Source organism: Delphinus delphis, chromosome 4 (assembly GCF_949987515.2).
Source record: "Delphinus delphis chromosome 4, mDelDel1.2, whole genome shotgun sequence".
Lineage (NCBI taxonomy): Eukaryota > Metazoa > Chordata > Mammalia > Artiodactyla > Delphinidae > Delphinus > Delphinus delphis.
Genome location: NC_082686.1, coordinates 4,780,730 through 4,804,842, shown reverse-complemented (window position 1 = coordinate 4,804,842; position 24,113 = coordinate 4,780,730). Strand labels below are relative to the sequence as shown.

Sequence of the window (24,113 nt, the reverse complement as noted above, 5' to 3'; positions counted from 1 at the left end):
AACGGGATGTGAGCAGAGGGAAGCCCTGTAGCCAACAACCTTTTAAAGCGACTGCTTGAAAGGCCTACAATTATGCCCCGTGAAGTCCTCGTAAGGAGGGAAAAACAGATTCAGAAGAAGGTCTTCTTCCATATTTGAGCTGTGAAGTTTCAAGTATTCACAGTTAGCTTTGAGCCACGCCAGCTCAAGTACGACAGGGCTCTCTGCAGCCTCCTTGCAAAGCTAAAGTGAGCAGAGGGGGTGATGATTTGGTCAGAAACCTCAAACCCTCTGTTTAGTCCCCATCAAACTAAGGGCAGTCCAGGTAAGGAGGTCAGGAAACTGTCCACAGCATTTGCTGTCCACAGGCATCCCCTAACCACATATAGTCCCATATACGAGAGTCACTACAAGCTCCTCGTTAAATTTAAGACTTCCACTGAGCATCAAGCCTTATTTACATCTGAGTGCAAACTACTTTAATCACAGAATCTTCTGCATTAGCCGCGTGTTGCTGTGTGTTTCAAGAACAGACAATGTCAGTTTGGATAAAGTAGATGAAAGGGAGGTTTGGGATACATCTGGATGGGGCCCAGGTTTTTGACCCAAGCAAGGGAGGCTGGAGACCATAGACTTCTGGGTGGTAGGGACATTGGGAATGAGAGGAGGGCTCAGAAAACCAGGAAGGGCAGCCAGCAAGGAGGGAGTCCTTTGAAATTGTGCCCAGAGGCTTTGAGATAGGTGGTATGGTCCTGAAAAATGTCTCTTGTAACTTACAAAGTCCTAGTCAAAATATCAGAAGTGGAGAATGATGCTAAGCTCAGCAAATTTCAAATGGCTGTCATTTCCCAAGTGTCAGTCAGCGTGCAGTGTCTCTATTCAAGTCGATTCAAGATATTTTAGCTGGGCTCCCCTGGTGGCGCAGTGGTTGAGAGTCCGCCTGCCGACGCAGGAGACACGGGTTCGTGCCCCGGTCTGGGAAGATCCCACATGCCGCAGAGCGGCTGGACCCGTGAGCCATGGCCGTTGAGCCTGCGCGTCCGGAGCCTGTGCTCCACAGCGGGAGAGGCCACAACAGTGAGAGGCCCGCGTACAGCAAAAAAAAAAAAAGATATTTTAGCTAAGCAGCGACGTGTGCTGTGCAAGGAGGACAGAGGCTGTTCCCCTTATACAGAGTAAGTGGGGGCTAGAATAATCTCCCCGGGCCCTCTCACGGCAGTCACCAAGGTCAGGACAGGAGCCGTGATCAGAAATGGAGAAAAAGCTGAGCACAGAATAGTGAAAATGTCTCTAGTCTCTGGAGGGTGTGACTTTGTGACATACTGAAAAGAGGAAACGTGACTCAAGCAAAATTCACCTCCCTGGTTTTCTAGTTTGTCAGCTAGAAAACTGAAGGTTAAACATGCCTACCTTGGCAGGCTGTTGGATAGAAGGAATAAAATTAGATATCTCAACTGTGCAGAGTGGGTGCTCAATATCTCTTGTGTGTGCACAAACACACACACGCACACACACGTACACACACAAATTCTCTTCTAGAATGGTGCCCCAGCTGTTCACCCCAGCGCACGTTAAGCAGACTTACCTACTGCACTCCAGAGCGGTGGTTCTCCAAGTACGGTCCCTAGAGCAGCAGCATGAGCCTGAGGCGGGAGCTTGTTAGAAATGGATAGCTCAGCCCCCAAGCGAATCAGAAAACCTGCATTCTAACAAGCTCTCCAGGTGATTCTAATGGACAAGTTTGAGAACCACTACTCTAGACCAACCGTTAGCTGCTTGGCTGCACGGTAAAGTCACCTGGGATGTTTGTAAAAACAGTGGTAATACCACGGCCCCACCCACACCACATACATCAGAACTTTGTAAACAGAGTCCAGGCCCAGAACTTTCTTTTTAAAGATCTTTCTCAGATGATTCTAATGTGCAGCCAATGCTGAGAGACTACGCTTCTGGGTACCACAGCTGCGGAGTTACTTGGTGGTTCTCAGATGGAACACCCATCTTTTCATTCCTTTGTTTCCCCAAATACAAGTGCCTCTTCTATGCCAAGCACTGTGGTGGGTAGTGGGGATACAAGACAGACATGGCCACACATTTCTGGAGTGTATAGTCTGGTGGGCATCACAGAGTCCACCACTTACAGCCACACTAGTTGTGCACTGCATAACTCCAGTGGGTGTCCTTCACAACTTCATATACAACCGGTAAAGCCACACACAGTATCCGAGGTTGAAGCCCAAGGTAATCTTGGCCCCTAAAGATGCAGAGTATATAGCTTCCAAGTAGCTTTAGCCTCTAATCTTGGCACTGCCAATGGCTTCCCAGGGAGTCCCAGCAGGCTCTAGGCCAGTGAACTGATTTTCTTATCACTCTGTTATGTATAATCACTCCATTTTTTAATTGATGAGGGACGTGACATGGAATATGACTTTGCTGAGCATGGTGGTTTTATTTTTTAATGAACTGGTACCATCATATAGTGTTTTCACTTTGAACTTACTTTATTCTTAGGGTGGTAGGCTGAATAAGGGCCCCCAAAGATATGCAGGTCTTAACCCCTGGAACCAGTCAATGTTTTCTTATATGGTGACAAGAACTTTGCAGATGTGATTAAAGATCTTGAGATGGTGAGATTTTCCTGGATTATCTGTTTGGCCATAAATGCAGTCACAAGTGTTTTTACGAGAGAGCGACAAAGGGAGATTTGATACAGAAGAGGAAAACAATGAGACCAGGGAAAAAGGATGCTACCCTGTGGGCTTCAGAGGTGGAAGAAGGCGCTAGGAGCCCAGGAATGCAGCTCTAGAGAAAGTGAAGGCAAGGGGATGGACACTCTCCTACAGCCTCTGGAGGGAACACCCCTCGACACACCTGATAGTGAACCTGATTTCAGACCTCTGACCTCCAAGCTATAGGAGAATAAAGATGTGTTGTTTTAAGTCACCGAGGTTATAATTATTTGATGCGGCAGCAATATAAAACTGATATACTTATGCCCAAATAAAGAAAATCCAGAACAAGAGTAGTCGGTTTGGGAGAGAGGCTAAGGGCACCTGAAATTTAACGGGCCAGGCTCTGCGCTGGTTACTTTACGTGGATTAGGTCTCAACCTCACAACGATCATGTGAGAAAGGGGATCTCATCGTCACAATCACCATCATCGTCATCACGTCTTCATCACCAAAATCATTATGTGCACCATCACCATCACCATCATTTCAGTTTTAAAGATGAAAGTAAATTACAGGAGAGGTTACGTAATGTCCTCCAAATCACCCACCTGGTAAGTAGCAGAGTTTGAACCCATGTCTGCTTGACTCATAAGTACGATTCCCAAAAGGTACCTTCCACTCAACAAATTAACTGAATATCACTGTAGAAGGCTTTTGCATTGAGTTTAAAATTCTGCTCTGATTGGAGCATAACGGGTTACTGATTACTGACCTTTATGGCCTGAAAGCAGAGTGTCTGAAGCAATCACTTTTGAAGAGCTTTTTTTTAGAGTAACCTGCAAAGAGCAGCCCATCCCACAAGTGAATGTGGTGGGCGGTCCCACAGACACTGTTCATACAGCCATAACACGGTTAAATGCCATTAATAATTCGCCATTCAATACAGTCTTGCCCCAAAGAAATTGTTTCTGCATCATCAACTCCTGGCAGCAACTTTGCTCTATCTGAGCTGCCATTTCTCACAAATAATGGCCTTTTATCCCACTTGAAACTTGTCACCTGGAACAAATAAGGTCCTTACAAGTCCCAGAAAATGAGAAAATTCTCTCCACAAAGTATATTATTTTTTACTCATTCTCTACCCTGACATAATAAGAGGGGTTAACCTACCGGAGGGGTTGAATTCACATCACCCCAAAAAATGCAGTGAGAATTTGCTCATATCAGAAGGGAAAAATCTGGTTTGTATAAAAAAGTAAAATCTGACATGCAGAAAAATTATTCTAAAAACTAACAAACAAGTAAATTTTATTTATTTATTATAAATAAAATTTGATAAAATTTACTTTATAATCTATAATTACATCAGTAAAATGATTTCATGCCACAGAGACTTACTCAGATATCACGTTTCTACGTGGTAAGAAAGTCTTAGGATCTCTCACAAGTCCTGGGTCTGAGGAACTTTCCCTAAATCCCTCAAAATTTGTCTTTGTGGTATAAAGAGGTCAACATTCCCTAAACTGATCAACAGTTTAAAAGAAATTGCAATAAAAAATAACAATAATGATGACACCTTATACTCAGCGATTCCCATATACCAGAGGATGTTTGAGGGCCTCACAGCCAGTAACTCTTTACTCGTCTCATTATGAGGAAGTATCTTTGTCATCCCTGTTTTGCAGATGAGGAAACTGAGACACAAAGCGGGTACGAGGTATAGCCAGAATTCTATGCTAAGCATATTAGGGTCAGAGTCTTCTTAAGCACAATGTTGTAATGTCTCATCAAAATTCTAAAAGGCTTTTCAGAGAAACTCGAATATCTTACTTCATAATTTACACAAAAGTCCAAATAGCCAAGAACAGCAAGGACTCACTCTACCCGATAACAAGACTAGTTATAAACCACGGTAATTGAACCAGTGGGCTGTTGGTGCGGGGATGGACCAGTGGGTCTCTGGAGCCAACGAGAGGCCAGAAGAGACCTGCACTACACAGGAGGGAAGAAAGGAAAAGAAGAGACACTCAGGAAATAACGCTGGGACTATTTGTTACCATATGGAGGTAAACAAAATTTAATCCCTATCTCTCACTGTACAAAAATCAACTGAAGGTAAATTAAGGGCTTAATGAAATGCAAGTCAATACAAACTATTCTGGAAAAAAAAATAGGAAATGTGTAGTAGGAACACATTTTTAAAGAAAAGAACACCAATCAAAAATTGGAAAATTAATCTGAGAGCACCTGTTCATCAAGAAAAACAGCAAAAAGGTGAAATATAAAGCACAAATGGGAAGAAACTTACAGCATCTGCAACCCTATTACGAACAAAGAATTAGTATAAAGAATATATAATAAACTACAAAGAGAGAGAGGAAGAAGATAAACAATCCAATAACAAATGGGCTAAAGGCATTAGTAGGCATTTCACAGAATTACATTTTTCTTTTTCAAATCACTGAATTCCATTTCTCTACGAGATCATTCCTAACAGCGTACGGCTGAGAGGTTATCGCACCCATCTTACCCTCTCATCTCAAATCCTTCCTTAGCTCCGCTTTCCCCCTCAGCCTTCTATTCTCACCTCCTAAGCAGGTGATTTCTCCCCACCGCGCCACCAGAACCACTCTTATAGACGTCACCATGGCCCACATGTCACCCCAGCATGACATGAATGTTCGACGCTACTGATTATGCCCGGTCGCCCTCTGACCAGAAGCCTCTGGAGGCTCCTACTCAGATTCCTTTGAGGATTCCCTCTCGTTTCCTGAATGTTGAAGTGTCTCTGCACTCAGTCTGGGACCTTTTCCCTATTTATACTCACTCCCTTGATGATCACCCATGCTGAAGGTTTTTAATGGTATCTCTAGGCTGGCATCTCCTAATGTCTCGTTCTAGCCCAGACCTCTCATCTGAACTCCAAACGTCTATGCCCAACTGCATCCTCCCATCTGCACTAGGATGTTGGGTTTGCTTCGCAGAGCGGACAGGCCCCTAAGTGAGCCCTGGTCCTTCCCTACCTGCCCTCCAATCTCTCCTCTCTCCGGCTTCCCCATCACCACAAGCAGCACCTGAAAGCAATCGTCCTTTCTCTGTCACCGCAAATCCCATTCATCAGGAAAACCTAACGCTCAACCGAAACACGACCCCCTTCCACCGCATCCGTATCACCGCTCCTTAGCAGGACTGCAATGCCTGTTTTGTCTGCGAGCTCCACGCGATGGACAGAGAAATCTGGTCAGAACTCTGGTCACAGAATGTCACTCTGCTCCAACACCTCCCACTCTCTCTTGGTCCTCATCTCCTCCATCTGCACCCCCTTGGTCACCCTGCTTTCTCCCCACAGAGGCCTCCTTACAGTACTCGAAACACACCTGACTCAACACTGCTGTGGGGCTTTGGAACTTCCTGTTTGCTCTGCCTGGGAAGTTCTTCCCCTGACATCTCCCTGACCCTCTCCCTCACCATCCCCAGGTTTTCACACAAATGTCCCCTCCTCAGCCTCCCATCTGAAACTCCACATCTCCCCTAAAATTACTCTTCACTGCTTCAGTTTTCCCCTGACACCAATTATCATCTAACCAGCTATACCGTCTATTTATCCTGTTCATGCACAAGAATGAAGCTACCTTAGGACACTGGGTTGGCTGTTTTGTTTGCTCTCTAGCTCCAGACCTAGAATCAATGGGCACAGCAATTGCACAGATAATTATTTGTTGGATGGAAGAACGAACTACACACACCATCATGGATACATCTCAAAGCAATAATGTTGAGAAAAAAGCCAGTCCCAGAAGAACACCTCCTTTGTGATTCTAATTACATAAAGTTCAAGAGCATGCACATCTTAGCAAGATATTACTTAGGGCTACGAACACATGTTGACACAACCACAAAGAAAAGCAAGGATTAACTAACATCAAATTCAGGAGTGAGGTTCCCTCTGGGGGAGGGGGTGTGATTGGAGAGGAGCACATGGGAATTTTCAAGGACACCCTTCGGTTTCTTAACTTCGGCAAGGGTTCTACACACCCATTTTATTAGTGTAAAAAATTTGTAGGGCTTCCCTGGTGGCACAGTGGTTGAGAATCTGCCTGCCAATGCAGGGAACACAGGTTCGAGCCCTGGTCTGGGAAGATCCCACATGCCGCGGAGCAACTGGGCCCGTGAGCCACAATTACTGAGCCTGCGCGTCCGGAGCCTGTGCTCCGCAACAAGAGAGGCCGCGATAGTGAGAAGCCCGCGCACCACAAGGAAGAGTGGCCCCCGCTCGCTGCAACTGGAGAAAGCCCTCGCACAGAAACAAAGACCCGGCACAGCCATAAATAAATTAATTAATTAATTTAAAAATTCACGACATATGTTAATATTAAAAAAAATTTGTAAAAAGACAAGAAAAATCATTTAGAGCACACCAGACCACATCACCTCTTTGGAATCCAATATTCATAATACGGGATTTCAAATACGGTCCCACGACTGATACAGTGCTCTCTGTTCTGCTTTCTTGGCCGTACTACAAACTCACTGCGCAGCAAAATCAGTTTACTTATTCTTGCCCCACAGCCCAACTGGATGGCAAAACTCACCCCAAGAGACTGAGCTGTAACAGCCAAGGGAAGAAGCAGGTGACGGTCATCTCTGATTTTGTATCCGCCGACAGCGCTTTGTACGTGGCAATGATGAAAAAATAAATCTTCTAATGCATTACACAAACCACGGAATTTGACTTAGTAGCATGGGGGTTTGTATCAAGAGGGGAGAATGAATTCCCAAAGCCTCTGCTAAGAGCGGGTGCTTCCTTTCTGCTGCGCCCCTCCTTTTCTCAAAAGCCAGTTCAGCTCTCCCTCCTGCCTGAGAGCAGCTGCCCTCACCGCCCACATACACGTGGGTCCTCACGGGCTCCCACAGCTGAAAAGGGCGTCATGAGGCAGAGACTCCGCTAAATACTCTTCCTCAGGAAAAATTACCTTTGGCTCCATTGACATCTGACACTTTGGCATGAACACCGAGATTTGAAACAATATGTGAGAAAACGTGCAGTTATCTTTAAAACATTGTTATAACACTGGATAAGAATGCAAATGTTCAATGGTAGCCCTGTGAATAAAGCTCAAGGAAATAAACAAATTAGATGATAGACAGATGGCTAGACAGATAGACAGATAGACAGGTAGGTAGGTTGTAGATAGATTGATAGATAAGCAAATAAGTAAATGGAGGAAGGAATGAGTTTGTTGTGCTTAACTAGTTATCCCCAGCAAATATTATATACTAGACACTCAATAAACATCTGTTGACTGAATGAATGAGGTAATGGATGTCAAACAACGGGATAAACTATGGTCCAAAGTATCTAACACCTCGTCAGGTACGCCACACCTGAGTAGACACAATCAGCCCTTGGGCCTCCACTGTGTGCGAAGCTCAGGTAAACGTGCATTTTGCTTCCTTCTCCTGGACACCAGGCCTTTGGGAAGCCAGCCTGTCCGTGTTCCTGCTACATGGCAGGTGCTTGATGAACAAACTGTTTTACTTAAGCACTTATATATTTGGGGAGAGTATCTACAAGAACCCATCCAATTTCATGTATCAGGAGGTTTCCCTTGACCTCTCAGATACCAGAAAATGACCTTCTCCAGGGAAAATCTGGTTGTACCAGGTGAGTCCAGTGTGGTGACACTAAGACTCTATCTCTGGGTGACAAAGAGCCTTGGAGGGGTCAAAACCTTCCATAGCTTATCTACAGTCCTTTGTTCTCCAGAACCGTGCCATCCCATATGGCAGCCAACAGCTGCATGTGACTATTAAATTCAAATCCATGAAAGTTAAATAAAATTAGTAATTCCACTCCTTAGTCACTCTAACCACATTTCAAGTGCTTCGGATCACATCTGCCTAGTGGCTACGAGCCACTAAGTGGCCTAATGTTCTAGAACATTTCCATCATCACAGAAAGTTGCTTTTAGACAGGGCTGGGCTGGCATGTGATCTGATGTTACAGTATCACCTTTGATTGTACCTCAAAGGATACTGAATATAAACCAGCTAGAAATCCTGAAAACTACAGAAAGAGCTAAAATGATTTAATAAGGATTATGGAACTTAAAAAGACATGAATCATAGTTTAGGAAGCAAAAATATAAATGAAGTAACATTTCATGGGGGAAGGGAATGAGTAAATCCTCTACTTAAAGATGAAGCAACACATTATACAAAGTATAAACGGATACAAGTGACGCTCTTTAGATCTATATAATACTGAATTGAAAGCAAACGCAGTGGTCAAGATATAAACGAATCCATTTACAAACTAATTGGATTGTTAGGTGCACATTACTATCAGTAGCCTGAGGTAGCACTTCCAACTAATGGTAGTAATTGCTTTTAAATAACCGTAAGATGAGTACAGTCATCTCAGTGCTCTATTTAACTCCCTTTTCTAGTGTAGAAATTATGCTATAGATCAGCCTAATGGGAACACACACCTGATATGCATACAAAGGGCAACTGAAGAGTCAAGAAGTAAAATGTTTAAAAAACAATGCTTTGTAGAATGAATTAAGACAAACAAGAACCTGCACTACCACTGCAGCAGAGCCAAAAGTCTGCACCCTTCACATGCACATTCTGCACGTGCGAGCTTTGTGACCTGGAATTTGCCACTAAGCCTCACTGCATTTTCAAATTTCCATCTGCAAAGTGAAAGGGGTTGTGCGACCGTTTGGCATTTCTTTTCGTTCCTGGGGGCAGTGAATCAATGACCATGGCAGTGCAGAGATGGGAAGGAAGAGTGGCCGAGTCTTTCTCATCATCAAGCCACCTCCTCCCAGGCCGGGCCCAGGTGGAGGCACCGACATCTTCCCAGTCACCTTCCCCAGACACCTTGGACCCAGGCTCCATCGTTCTGCTGACCCTGCCACTATCCTGTCCTCCCTGTTGCAACACCACGTACAACACACACACACATACACACACACACACACCATGCACACATTAGCGGACAGGTGAGTTCAACAGCAAACCAAGAGGGCTGATGGGATGAAAGCGAGGGGAGGCGCAATCTCTGTCGTGAGCGTTAGTCGCTGCCTTCGCCGCTAACGTTCTGGTATGAGTCGCTAAAACCATGGTGAAATCTTGCTTGGCCATTGGATGTGCTTCTCGCTGTTTACCAAATTCTAGGTTAAAAGGACTGACATTTCGCATATTCCCCACAGATGAAAATGTCAAAAGAAAATGGGTATTAGCAAGAAAAGACCTGATTTGGGAGCCTAAAAAAGGAGATGTGTTGTGTTCAAGGCACTTTAAGAAAGATTTTGACAGAAGCGCTCCCAATATTAAACTGAAACCTAGAGTCATACCTTCTAATTCCCCATCTCACTTACAGGGGAAAAGAGAAAAGCTTCACTGTAGGAAAAACTTCACCCTCAAGCCCTTCCAGTCACAAATCACAGCCACCACCTTGCTGGTGCTTCCTCGTGTATGGAGGAATTCCAGTCCCAGGTCATTTTTGAGCATAGCTACAGTGTAATGGACAGTCCAAAGAAACTTAAGCATAAATTAGATCAAATGATCAGCGAGCTAGGGGATACCAAGAAAAGTCTGCGGAATGTTTTAGACGGAGAAAAACGTTTCCAAAAATCACTGAGGAAGACAATCAGGGAACTAAAGGATGAATGTCTCATCTGCCAAGAAACAGCAAACAGACTGGAAGTTTTCTGTCGGGAGTGATGTCAGGAGCGTATGAACTATATTTCATGAAATAATTTCACGTTATGTTCTACCTAAAATTGATATTGGTACAGCTTTCCAGAAAATGATCACCATCATTAAATAATATCCGTCAGGGCTTCCCTGGTGGCGCAGTGGTTGAGCGTCCGCCTGCCGACGCAGGGGACGCTGGTTCGTGCCCCGGTTCGGAAGGATCCCATATGCCGCGGAGCGGCTGGGCCCGTGAGCCATGGCCGCTGAGCCTGCGCGTCCGGAGCCTGTGCTCCGCAGCGGGAGAGGCCACAACAGTGAGAGGCCCGCGTACCGCAAAACAAAACAAAACAAAACATATAGCATTTATTTAGCGGTTGCCACATGCTAAGTACGTACTAAACACTTTCATATTTTAACTCACTTAATCCTTACCACCCACATCCCTAGGAAGGAGGTATTTTTATCCCCATTTTATACACAAGGAAATTAAGGCACAGAAAGGTCGGTCAAAGGTCATACAGTTTGTATGTCTTGGAGCCAGAACTGCAACCCAGGCCATGTAGCTTGCAAGCCTGTGCAATTAATTTCTAGAATATTCTACAGCTCTGTGAAGAAAGTTATCAACCAAGTGGCAATATATACATATTTTACTATACTGCATATACAAGAGATCATGTTGATCAAAACCTATGGTTGATTACCCGCAAAAAATGGTTGCAGTAAACTTTCCCACCCCTCTGTACTTGGCCTTTGCAATGCGGCTGCAGCTCCTCGCATGAAGAAGTGTCTTCTTCTCAAGTCCTTGAATCTGGGCTTGGCCATGTGACTTGCTTTAAGCAATGGGATATTTACAAACATGATGCAAGCAAAGGCCTGAAAACTGCCTGTGCACTGGAATTTGCTGGAGACATGGGATGACCACCACGTGGGCAAGCTAGGCTAGCCCCCTGGGAGCTAAGAAACACAAGTAGAGGCCCAGCCAACCCAGCCATCCCCACAGAAGCCCTTTAAATGGGTGGTTTGAGAATGATCTGCAATGTTCTCTTCCTTTGCCTTCTAACGCCTGGTTTTCGTTGATCTGTTCACCAAGGCATGGCTGAACCCTCCCTATATGCCTGACATTGTTTTGTGTGCAGGACTCTGTACGTATAGTGTCATGAGAAGAAATGTGTCTCCCAAAAAGGTAAGTTCAAGGTCTAATCCCCAGTACCTATGAATGTGAACTTATTTGGAAACAGACATAACCAACGTTCCAGAGATGCAGAGACAGACACACCAGGAGAATATCATGTGATGACAGAGGCAGAGAATGGAGTGATGCAGCCATAAACCGAGGGCTGCTGGCAGCCACCAGGAGCCGGGATTGAGGGCTGGCACAGACCCCCCTCAGAGCGGCCAGAAGGAACTAACCCTGCCAACGCCTCAGTTTCAGACTACTGGCCACCAGAACTCTGGAACTACCAATATCTTTTGTTTTAAGGCACTCAGCTTGTGGTACTTTGTCATAGCAGCCTAGGAAATTAATATGTATATATATTCTGGGAAACACAGAAAAAGAACCCGGAGAAGAAAGAAAGATCACAAAATAAGAAACTGAAACTGAGATACAGATGGGAGGAGGTGCAGTCACTTCTGGCATAAAAGTGAATGAATCCCTTTGCTAACACCTATCCTTCTCCGGGGCCCACTGTGGCTTTGCAGTCAGCTGCCTGCTTGCCTGAGGACCAGGAGAGCCGCCCTGGACACCTTGGGAGAGCAAGGTGCTAACCCAGCTCCTAAGGGAGACTTTACATCCCAAGTGGGCTTGTCTTTCTTCCAGCCAAGACATGCCTGGCAGAAATTCAGGAGAAACAGGCTTCTTCAGAAGGCCTGGTCAAGACACACTCCTACTCTAGCAGGTGGTGTTAAGGCAGACATCTGATCTGTAGCTCTTCGTCTGGCTGCACCCAAACGTGCATCCTAGTTAATAAATTACTCCCAAAGAACTCCAATGTACTTGTGACGATCCTCAGAGCAGAGGGGTCTAGGCTACACAGGGCTGCCTGACAGGAGGACTGGGGTGTGGACTGGGGGGATAGGACCATGTGGGAGGGAGAAATCACAACAGCTCCTTCCCAGCCCAGATCTCTGTCTTTGCCCCATCCCACCTCCGGGGTGTTGAGTCCCTTCTAGAACGAGAACTAATCGCCCAGGGGGATCCCAGGTTCCACACCCCTCAGCCTTTCAAACTTTCTTATTCTAATTCCACCCGGAGTGTCCCATCTCACCTCCCACCACTCCCCAAAACCCCAACAATCAAGACCCCTCACTACCCCCTAATTCTTCCAACATCATGGCAGCCTTGCAGCCAACTCTACTCTGGGTGCCTCACGGCACTTTGGAGTCTCTCTCTGTTGGCTGACATCTTTTTGAAGCCTGATGAAAATAACCAGCTGAACAACCTCGAAAGTGTGTGCGTGTCTCCCCTACGCCCTTCCAATCACTGATAAATACCCATGATACTGAGAAAAGCTGGCTCACCTGTCTCAGCCTCTTCCTCTTCTAGTTGGGGGACTCCAGGGAGCGTTCTTAAAGATTAATACTCACGTCAACAGGGACTTGTGGTGCTAAGACCCTTCGGTGCTGCCTTCGGCACAGATCTGGTCCAGTTCTCAGACTGCTGCCCTGGCTGTTGGCCTGGTGGACCCCACAGCCCTTGCTATACAAGCAGGAGAACCGGCTAAGTCCGACACAAATACGAGTGGTCGAAGTTTGCCTACAACCATCTCCCCATCTCTGAGGTGCTCCCTGGTGGCGGTCAACGCACAGCACGAGGTGGTGCCTATGTTTTCAGCACCACCTTCCCCCGGCCCCGTCTCAGCATCGAAGTCCAGCCGTCGCCCTCCACACCCCAAAGGAGGGAGGTGGCGAGAGGCAGAATTCACCTCTCCGATCCCCATTTAGAATCAGGTACTGCATCTGATCCTTTCACACCCATTGATTCCACTGGTCCTTGTCTCAATCCTGCTCCAAGTATTACAAGATTATTCCCATTTTTTGAGATAAGGAAACTGAGGCTGAGAGAGGCACTGTAACCTGCACAAAAATCCATGCATCATATAGAGCAGAATTCGGATTTGCTTCCCAGCCAGCCCTGCCCCAGAGACAATGCTCTTTCAACCGGACCCTAGGGGCCTCAGCTGCAGGCCATTCAGAGTTAAAAGTTGCCACTTACAGACACTCGAAGCCAATCAGCAGCGTCACTGTTTTGCCATAGTCAGGCAGGCAAGAGCCAGAAAAATCACTGCAGCTGTGGCAATTCTGCTGCAGAGATTCTCTGTGACCCCCTCCGTCCCCACTGGCCAATGTCTTGCATGGCTGTCCTCTGTTCCTGGAGCTCCATGAGACAGGGTCTCTGGGGAACAGTGCGCCAACTGTACCCATGACAGCACCCAGCCCTCCTGCATCTCCACCTGCTGTGCCCGACCCCCAAACTGACCTTCCTATCCACCCCTTCATCCTCCCAGCTGGTGCTCTGGCTTAAGTAGAACAGGGTTCCCCAAGACACCTTGCTGGGTGCCAACTCAATCTCACAACCCCAGTGGGTGTGTGTGCAGAGAGAGAGAGACAGAAAGACAGATAGGCAGATAGACCGTGGAGCTTTGGGCGGGGCTTCAAAATGGATGGAAGGACTTATTTACAATCTTGAGATTCCTGGACCACAGCTTGGTACTCAGCTCCTCCCCTTTCCCTGCTACGATGCAGGAATCACTGCTGAATTTCTACCTTCCTAGCTTCAATGCCTCCATCCCATCTGTAACCTGCCAACTCCCATGGAACAAGCTGGTCTGGTATCTGAATTGCGTGGAACCTGGATGGGGGCTTGAAATTGTTAGTGAGTGACTCCAAATCAAGTCTTAGGCTTTGTCTATGCTCTTTCCAGGTAGTGGGCGTTATCATCCATTACTCTATGCAACTTCGCTAAACCCAAGTACAGCTCCGGCATGCTCCAAGCCCACCAGCTTGGTACCGGCATTACTTTCCTATTTGCCACTGTAACAAATCACCACATACTTTGTGGCTTTAAATAACAGATTTATTATCTCACCGTCCTAGAGGTTAGAAGACCACATGGGTGGGCAGAGACGGTCCTTCCTAAGGCTGCAGAGGAGGATCGCTTCCTTGTCTTTGCCTGCAGTCCTTGGCTTGTGGCCCCTTCTTCCATCTCCTCGCTCTGTCTCTCTCTCCTTCCATCCCCTGCCCTTCTGCTCTCCTCTTGTAAGGACCCCCGTGACTACACTGGGCTTGCCTAGATAACCTCCCCACTCAAGCTCTTAACTCAATCCCATCTGCAAAGTCCTGACTGTCATGTAAGGTAGCATCATCACTGGTTCCAGGATTAGGACATGGGCATTTTGGGGGCCTACATGGGCACCCACATGTGCCATGACCCACAGAGGGCGTTGTGGACTCATAGGCCAGGAGCTGTATCTTCAAAAGTTTTGAACCTCACAGGGCCTTGTCCTTGAGGGACGTTTTGTTTTTTTTTAAGTGATTTTTTAAAAATTAATTGATTAATTATTTTTTATTTTTGGCTGCGTTGGGTCTTTGTTGCTGTGCACGGGCTTTCTCTAGTTGCGGCGAGTGGGGACTACTCTTTGTTGCTGTGCGTGGGCTTCTCATTGCGGTGGCTCCTCTTGTGGATCATGGGCTCCAGGCTCACAGCCTTCAGCAGTTGCGGCTCGCAGGCTCAGTAGTTGTGGCACGTGGGCTCTAGAGCACAGGCTCAGGAGTTGTGGCACACGGGCTTAGCTGCTCCACAGCATGTGGGATCCTCCCAGACCAGGGCTCGAACCCATATCCCCTGCACTGGCAGGCGGATTCTTAACCACTGCGCCACCAGGGAAGCCCCTTGATGGCCGTTTGACATATAGTGTTTGGATAAATGAATGGAGAGTATGTGGACTGAACTGTGTCCTTTCAAAATACAAGTATTGAAATCATAACCCCCATTAGCTCAGAATGTGACCTCATTTAAAGATAGGGTTTTACAGAAGTCATCAAGGTAAAATGAGGTCATTGCGAGTGGGCTCTAATCCGATCTGACTCTGTCCTTATGAAAAGGGGGAAACCTGGGCACAGACAGGGGGAGGCCATGTGAACAGGAAGACGGCCGTCTGCGAGTCAGGAGGCATGGAACTCAGTCTTCTCCCACAGGCCTCTAAGGAAGCCAGCACCTTGAAAGTCTACTGTTAAGTCCCCCAGCTTGTGGCGCTTGTTACAACAGCCCTAGCAAATGAGGGCAGATAATAGAGCTCTTAATTAGACAGTGATCTGGTACATTGAAAGTAAGATTTAAAAAAAAAAAGAACTTGTCACAGGGTTCTGTGCCACCAGAAGTATTTCACACTAACTGTTAGTTTGGGGCTGGGGAGGGGGCTTAGAGCATCATTTCCTAATCAGTGTTGTTGCCATCTCTGGGTGCATGGATATTAAAGCAAAGATGGCCGGGCACCTGCCCCTCTCCCAGTGAGGCGTTCTGGCACCAGGAGAGGATGCTGCCCCTCAGACCCCCGGGCTCCACCCTGCACAGAGCAAGGCCAGACTGGAGGCAAACTTCTAAGGAGTTGCCAGGCCCCTCTGGTCCCTGGTCAGCCCTGCTGGTCTTCCTGTGTGGTCTCCACCTGTCTGCCGTCAAGTGTAACCCTCCCCCCAAGCCCAGAGCTCTGTGTGAGCCATCCACACCTTTATTATGAATTCTTTATTCTCCAGGGTGTCTGTGGCCACAAGTGACATCTCCAGTTAAGAACAACAACTCAAAGAGTGTCCCCTGAGAAAGAATTGTGAGGCTTTGGACAGCGGTGGGGTAAAGAATTTGGGCGAGGGTAATCCAGTCATTGCAGGTAGGGTATGGCCCCCTCACAAGACCATCTTTGACATCTTGTAAAATGTTCAGGAAGGGATTTTCTCCAGAAGAAATTAGTTCAGGGTCATCTTATTAGAAATAGGTTAAGTATTTGCTGGAGGCCACCAATAAGATGGGTGGTCATTTGGTATCCACGACCAAAGACAATCCCTCGCACTGCGCTGCCAGTGTGTTTATTAAAGCCAGTGAAAGGGCTTGATCTCTGGATGCCCCTTTATTGTGCATCTTACACACCAATAGTGGGGAATTACTTACTGATCAATTGTGGGGAAAATAATTAGCTCCCCTCCACCCCGGGCTAATTACAGAGAGCATCATTTAGGCAACGCCGTGCACACATGTGCAGCCCGCCTCCACCCTGCCTTCCCAGACCGGCCGGGAGGCAGACAGCAAGTGCATTCCGGTGACAGCTGGCAAGCCAGCCTCTGGGAATGAAACATTTTAGCACTCCATAAATTTCTAACAAGGTTTCAAATTGCCGCCGTTTCCCTCCTCTCAGCTCTGTCAACTAGTGAAAGGGAGGGGAAAAATAGACTAATTAAATCTACAGTGAGAAAGTGCTACTGGTAAGATTGCTACTTATTAAAAATAATGAACTGTTAGGACCAATTTGCAAAGTAGGTGAAATTCTCCCCATTTCCCCTATATATAAAAACACATCCTTCTGATTGTATATGTATTGGGTATATATGGATATATATCAGAACGGAATATGATATATGACATTCTTAAACCTAATGGAAGGTGACACATAATAAAGTAAAACATTGAGAGACTATGTAACAATACTCGATACGAACACTGAGGCTTGATACCGTGTACAAAGTAGGTCATTTCAAATTCTTTTCCCACATGATTGTTATCACAAGAAAAATTATTGCCGGTGACGTACCAAATGGAGAGAAACACAGCCTTGAAAACCTTCCTGAAATGACAATTTCCAAGTTTTGATCACCATCGCTAATTTTTTAAAATAACAGTAGCAATAAAGCTCTCTTCATTCTTTCACTCTCTGTTTTAAAAGGAAAGACAGTCAACTGGAGCTATGCAAGACTGAGGGGCAGGGCGAGCAAAGAGAAAGGAAAATAACTCACAAAGTATCTCACTGTCAACTAAAAAACATGTAAGCAGCTTGGTGGCGGGGGGTGAGTTCAGAAAAATAAAAGATAAAATTCTAAAGAATTTTACTCTGAGGAAAGCAACATACCCTCCTGTTTCTATGAGCACAAGTTAAGTAACCGCAGCTGTCTTCAGCCTGTAGGTGTAGCTCATACAATAACTACCCAGGCTGCTATGCAGGGGACAGTATCGGACACGTGAATAGAATAGGGCAAAAACGAGGGCGCTGACAATCCTGTCGGTAACTCGGGGTCCAAATCCCTCTGAGCCAAGCGCACAGCCAAGCACAAAGCAGGTTCTGGAGAGCAAGCAGCTGCTGGGCCGGGATGACCAGTGCTGCCTGCCCCCGCCCACCGCACGTCCGACACCCCCTGCACAGGGCTCATCTACTTCACCTGATGCCTGCTTTCTTTTTCAGCCTGAGAAGGCTGACCTTTAGGATGACGTATATAAACAAACTTCTGCAGCTAGGACGGGAGGAAAATGCAGAGAAGAACATGCGCCCTATTTACGTTTGGGAAAATAAACAGTCCTTTAAAGTACCGGCCCAGATGATATTCACAACAGTGACCTCAGGATTAGAAATCTCACAACGGCTCCCGACTCAATTTCAGATGCAAATGATCACTTGGTATTAATTTCAGCCTTGCTAATGTTTGGTCCCGAGCAACACAGCTAATTGGCAGGAGGAACTGCCAGTTCTGCTGATGGCAGCCCCGTGGGACACTTGGGATCTTCTGAGTGGTAGAACCCACAGTCACTGGATAGTGTTAGCTTGCCAATCATGAACCTTGGTATCTCGCTCGCCACTCTCTCCCTTCCCCTCCCCTTCCCCCTCTCCCTCTCTCCTTCTCTCCGTGTGTGTGTGTGTGTGTGTGTGTGTGTGTGTGTGTGTGTGTGTGTGTGTGTGTTTCTACATATGTAGAGGTTTGGTGACAGGCGCAAAAAGAAAAAAATTTGAGAATAATAAACAGTGTGATTAAGTGGAAAAGTACTCATAAAACACTCCAATGTTTACTGATAATGCCAAGCAACGTAAAAGTGACTCTAGAAATTCATCCAGGCTTTTAACACATAGGCTGCGACTTCACCAAAGAAAACAAGGTCCCCCCGGGCCACCCTGCACCCAGATTACAGCTCGGGGCCACTGAAGGGGACCCACCCATCTGCCCCATTACTTTACAGTGACACCCCCGGTGGGGACTGCAATGCGATCATTCTGAGCACAGCATCGTAACATACATTTTCCCTGTATTTTTATCCAAACGTCCAAGTGATTTTATGGGCATCGTCTGATCTACTGCTTGCCACAACTGCATCCATCTTGTCTTCCACCAACAGAAACGATTATTCTCTATCTCTCCCAGCAATTCCTACAGGGCATAACCGGTAAGGACAAGACAAGTGACCAGCCAGCATTTTGGGCTTAATGAATGAACCCGACCTGAGTTTATTCTCATCAAACACAATTTCCATTTCCAGGTGTTTACAAGGTTCATCCAACATCACATGAAGGTCTTTTCCCAGTAAATTTAGAAATCCATCTGCTGCTAAAAGCACTGATGCACTTTGCTCACCAGATCTGGAAGTGTTTCAAGGTAAAAACAGGCTTCCCAAGGAACGTGTTGATTGTAATCAGAGTGAAGCCAGCAGTTACCAGGAACTGAAGTTGAGCGTTGAACCGTGGGCATGACCTGGAGGTAGGGAGGAGCTTACGGAGAATGAGAAAAATTGCTTTTTCTTTGGAAAGGGAGGTGGAGGTCTATGTGGGATACAGCTGAAATTATCTGAAAGGGGACATTATCGGAGGGACTGACATTAAACATGGCAGTTGAAGATCTCCTTCAATGTCAAGCTGAAGTGTTTTGGGGCTGCAAAAGTAGACCTATCTCTAGAGTGTGGTTGGGGGATATTCGCTCACATGAATTCACTGGAGTCTCCACCTTAGAAGCTCGGGGGTCCTGCCCCTGCCCACTTCAATCTCCTCTAAGGCTCTGAGTGGCCATGAGCAGAGCCAGATGCCCTCCCCTGACCTGCAACATTCCAGAACAAACAGTGACATTTACATCCCTGTGATAAACTACTTGCTCCCCCATAAATATTCTGAATGGTTTGAACTTTTGGAGTGGAACCTTCTAGAAAAGATGCTGTGGCATCTTAAATGCTCAAACTCCATTTTTCTTTGGGGAAATGTGAGCACCCTGGCCAGAGCCTCACAGGTGACCTCAGCTATGAAAACTGGCCCATCGTGCTGCCTCCGTGGGGTAGAAGAAAGCGAGTCCTGTGCTCCCGGAGCACAGAGGCTGAGTGTAAGCAGCGCCCGACGTCATGCAGTGAGAACCCGACAGAGGCCCCGAGTCCTAGGCCGGCCCCCTTCACTCACCCCTGGAGAGGTGGTCTTGCAGCTTTGTCCGGGCATCTTGTGTTTAGCCGCACAGAACCCTGAGCTCTTTCGCAAGTCAAACCAAGAAACACCCTCTAAATTATACCCGTTACCTTCCTAGAAATAATAGTGAATTGTTACATAACTGGTCTTTCTTATCACAAAACAAACCACTTCCCTCCAGTTTTTCAGTTTCTCCTCATATTTATTGAAATATGAAAACCAAAGTTAGCATTAGTTTCCCATCCCTTTTCACCATCTCTTTCCTCTATTGGCAGGTTAGGGTCACAGTGTCAAGGCAGCGTGGTGGGACTCACAGCTCCAGCCCTAGGAGATACATAATTCATGCGTAAGTACCTCTTCCAAGACTGGGACCCTGGGATACAGGGACGGTCTTGCACCAACTTCAAAATTTGCCCACAAGAACTCGTTATGTGAGTTTTCTCCATGAAATCATAGCGAGATATTCTCAGTCACTGGTCCAGTTCAGGGCTGGACGCCCTCTGTATCTTCTCAGCACAGTTGGGGCTGCAGGAGAAGAAATAATAGCTAACACTCAGCACCTGCAGCTGGCCACATGCTGCTCTAAACCTTCTGTGAGCACAAACTCACTTAATTCTCACAGCAGCCCTACAGGAGGGAGATGTCATTATCAACCCCACTTTCCAGATGAGAAAACTGAGGCACAGAACGGTTAGGTAAGCTGCCCAAACCACACAGCTGATAAGAAGAGGCACAGAGCTTCAAACCCTGAAACATGGACAACCTAATTAGGAAACCTTTTTCACAGTTACTAAGAAGCAGGGAAAGCATGATAAACATGTTGGGGGCATAATTTCAGTGTAAAAAATAAAAGAAGAGGTAAAAAGTTGCCAAGTTGAGGAGCATACGAGGACCTGGGCAGTCTTTTCTTGCGGAAACCCCTAGAAGGATTTAGGAAAAAAAAATTTAAAAAGCAGCCTTTGAAGGGAAGGGAATGGAATAAACATAAGGCTGCATGGGGATGGGCGTGGGTGTCACTCCCGGGCTCAGGGCGGCAGTCTCCTGGCTAAACAGGGTGGGCGGGTCAGCGGATAGACACACTTAGGACGGATGTAGTAGGAAACGGCTAGTGAGGTGTGCGGAGTACAGAAGGGACAGAGGGGCTGCATCAGGAAAGGAGCTTTCATCAGCATGAGAAGCACGTGGCTCTTTTTTCCAGGCGCCCTTTGAGCAGGTGCTGGACTGTGTGTCCTTCAAGGACCTCACTGCTCGCTCAGCTGCTGTCAGGACGCCGTTATGAACTGAGATGGTGGAGGGGGGGCTAGTACCGGGAATGGAAAGAAGTGAGGTCATCTCAAAGAACAGAGTGCCTTTTGCAGCTTTTCTGAAAGCTGGAGTTCTGAAAGCAGAACTCCTTGAAGACGTGTACCCTGCTGCTCCCTGGGACCGTGAACAAGTTACCTCTCGGCATCAACGCTAGGTGAGAGAGGGTACCTCCTTGACCCCCTTTCTGCCAGGCGCACCTCTACCCACGGTTGACGGAAGCTACACCAGAACTTCCTCAGTTTGCTATCTCTGTCCCTCAGTGCCTCGTTCATTCCCATCTAAACTGCGCCTCTAAGTAAATCAAGCACAAGCAAAGACAGTATGAAGGTATCACGGAGAACCCTGAATAGCACATTTTTATTCTCAGTTGCTCTGGGTAAAACTCTGAAAACAATTTGTTTGATTTGTGATGCTACTGTTTCTGCCTCAAAAACTGTTTTTGATTTGGAAAGGCATTCCAAGTAGGTACACCGGAGAATGCAACCTAAAATAGCCAGGTGATTTAACTTTACATGCGTGTTTTATTTCCAGGGAAAATGAATATGTTGCATACAATGGAGAGAAAAAAATTGGAGACAGGAGTTCATGATGTCATCTTTATGTGAACATTCTTTATTATTTCATAAAATGTAAACATGTTAATGGAAAAGAGGCCATGAAAAATATTCATTTTTGCTACACGTGCTGGTAACCACAAAATAAGATGTATAGGAACTGATACCGAATTTTCGTTAATAAGGATTGCTACTCCGTCCTGTTGTGTCAACACAAATTCCATTCCTCATTTTTGTTATTAAACGTTTTGTGAGTAATGGATGCAGAAAGCAATTCAGTGGTCATCACCTATCTCCTTCTTCTCAGTTAAAGGTATTTCAGACCTGCATCCTGTACCATCAGCTGGTCCCGGTTCTGTATGGAGCTCAGTCAGTTACAGGAACTGCCTCAGTCCTCCCTCAGCAGGAGCCCCGCCCCTCTCCGATGGCCTCTCCAGCCAAATTCCCTGCATCTCTCTGGATCACGTGACTCCCCTCCCCAACCGCAGAGAGCTGGAAGAATGGCGAGCATCTGATGTGCTGGGCAGCATGGTGCCATTTGTGGGTGTCTCTGGTCAAGCAAAGCGGTTGCTACTCATCACGTATCAGGACCTATAACAAATTCCACAACCTCACCGGATTACTGGCATAGTAGAAGCTGTGATGCCCCAGCACTGGGCCCCTTTTCCAAGCTGGGGCACCCATCTCCTAGCTGCTATGAGGCTCAAAAGCTCATGCCTCCCAGCTACCTCACCACCACCCCCCGGCCCAGAAAATTATCTGCCAAACAATAACCAGCTGACCCCACTTCTCCCTGACAGCCCAGTCAGTAACTGGCTGAGCCAGGGTTCAGACTGGTGATCCCCGCCACAGGTGCCACGAGTCCCGCAGGAGGGCACCGTGCCCCAGAGCTCTCCTGTGAGGCCAGGCAGAGTGCAGCCTCCCGCTGAAAGCCTCTCTGGCTCACCTGGCTCCTCCCACAGCCCTTCTTCAACCAGCCCTGCGAGCACTCGCACAAGAACCCCCTTCTCAGGTTCTGCTTCTGGAACCAACTGTAGTAGGTTCCTGGGGCTGCCCTGACGAATGACCACAAACTGGGGGAGGCTTAAGGCAACAGGAATTCACTCTCTCACCGTCTGGAGGACAGAAGTCAGGAATTAGGGTGCAGGCAGGGTTGGTTTTCCTGGAGGCTCTGGGGAAGGAACCATCCCATGCCTTTGCTGACTCCTGGTATCTGCCGGCAATCCTTGGAATCCCTTGTTGGGTGGAGGCATCCTTCCGATATCTGCCTCCATCTTCACACAACTTGCTCTCTCTGTGTCCCTAAGGTCCAATTCTCCCTCTACTTTCTCTCATAAGGACACCAGTTCTCCAGACATCCTGGATCTGGAGACCCTATTTTCAAATAAGGGCACATATCCTGAGGTTCCAGGCGAACATGGATTTTGGGGACAGTTCAACCCACTACACCAAAACTAAGGCAATTGAGCAAAGTACCTACAAGCCAAGGTTAGCAAGAGAAGGCATGGGTCCCCCCACCTTCACTCTGACCCCATGGAAAGTCATGCTGGGCTCGGGTTCTACAATGAACATGCAGTGTGGCTGTGAATTTCAGGGAGGTCCCCTCCACCCTGCCGCTCTCCCTTCTAATAAGGCAAGTGTAAGAGCAATCCTGCACACAAGGGAAGAATCAGGCTACTGGGGCCTCAGGGTGGGCCTGTGGGATGCCAGCTGTTTGCCAGTTGTTTGGGGCTTGGGGATCCACTGGAAGCTGGATTCAGGTGCAACCCCAGTGGGAGGGAAGCCACTGGTCCCACAGGAGGCTGAAATCGGGGTGAGCTCCTCCCTCCCTCTACACACACTGGGGGAAGTCCCAGCTGAGACTGTCCGACAGGCAGGAGAGAGCTCCCAGAGCGCCTTCAGACAGTTGTTCTTTTTACACCATACCCTACAAGGACGTCAGCCTGGGACTTGGTTAAGGACTGTGAGAGCTCTTCCACGAGACTATTCTTTCTCTCTCAGATTCTACTACAAAATGCAGAGTCAAAGAGCATCAGAGCGCTAAAGAGAAGAACAGGCAGTGTTCATAACGGGCAGTGAAGTCAGAGGCGTGTTGGTCAAAGCGGCTATGCCCAGAATCTGTGAGTGAAGTGAACAGCGGGAACCAGAGTGGAGGCCCATGAATTGCACAGGAGGGGCCAGTGAGACGACATGGGCTCCAGAGCCCCCAGGGAGCCTCAGTCACCTTCCAGTTCTAGTTTCCAGAAGGTCCACCTGCGTAACAGTTCCTTTCTTCCTTGATATCTGGTCGTGTAGCTGAGGATCCTAGCATTCTCCCTACAAATGGATATTTTATAATAAACTCTCATCACTTGCAGTGACATGAGTCAGTCTTATTTTAGTGCATTACAACGAGCCAACAGAATATCCCATAAAGTTAGGAGGATAAAGCTAGTCCAGTGTGTGCCACGACATTAAAAGCCTTACCCACAGAGCACCTTTACACT

The 24,113-nt window shown here is 47.1% G+C and overlaps 2 protein-coding genes across 2 annotated transcripts in view; one reads left to right on the top strand and one right to left on the bottom strand.

The window, feature by feature from the left end:
* The window catches only part of DSCAM (DS cell adhesion molecule), a gene marked incomplete at its 5' end in the record, with an annotated part of 743,491 nt that overhangs the window by 643,537 nt on the left and 75,841 nt on the right, over nucleotides 1–24,113 (bottom strand). The gene's annotated exons all lie outside the window — the stretch shown is intronic.
* LOC132423944 (THAP domain-containing protein 6-like) lies at nucleotides 9,781–10,385 on the top strand. Its single transcript, XM_060009791.1, has 2 exons — nucleotides 9,781–10,041; nucleotides 10,167–10,385. The coding sequence occupies exons 1-2, from the start codon at nucleotides 9,781–9,783 to the stop codon at nucleotides 10,383–10,385; spliced, it is 480 nt and encodes a 159-aa protein (XP_059865774.1).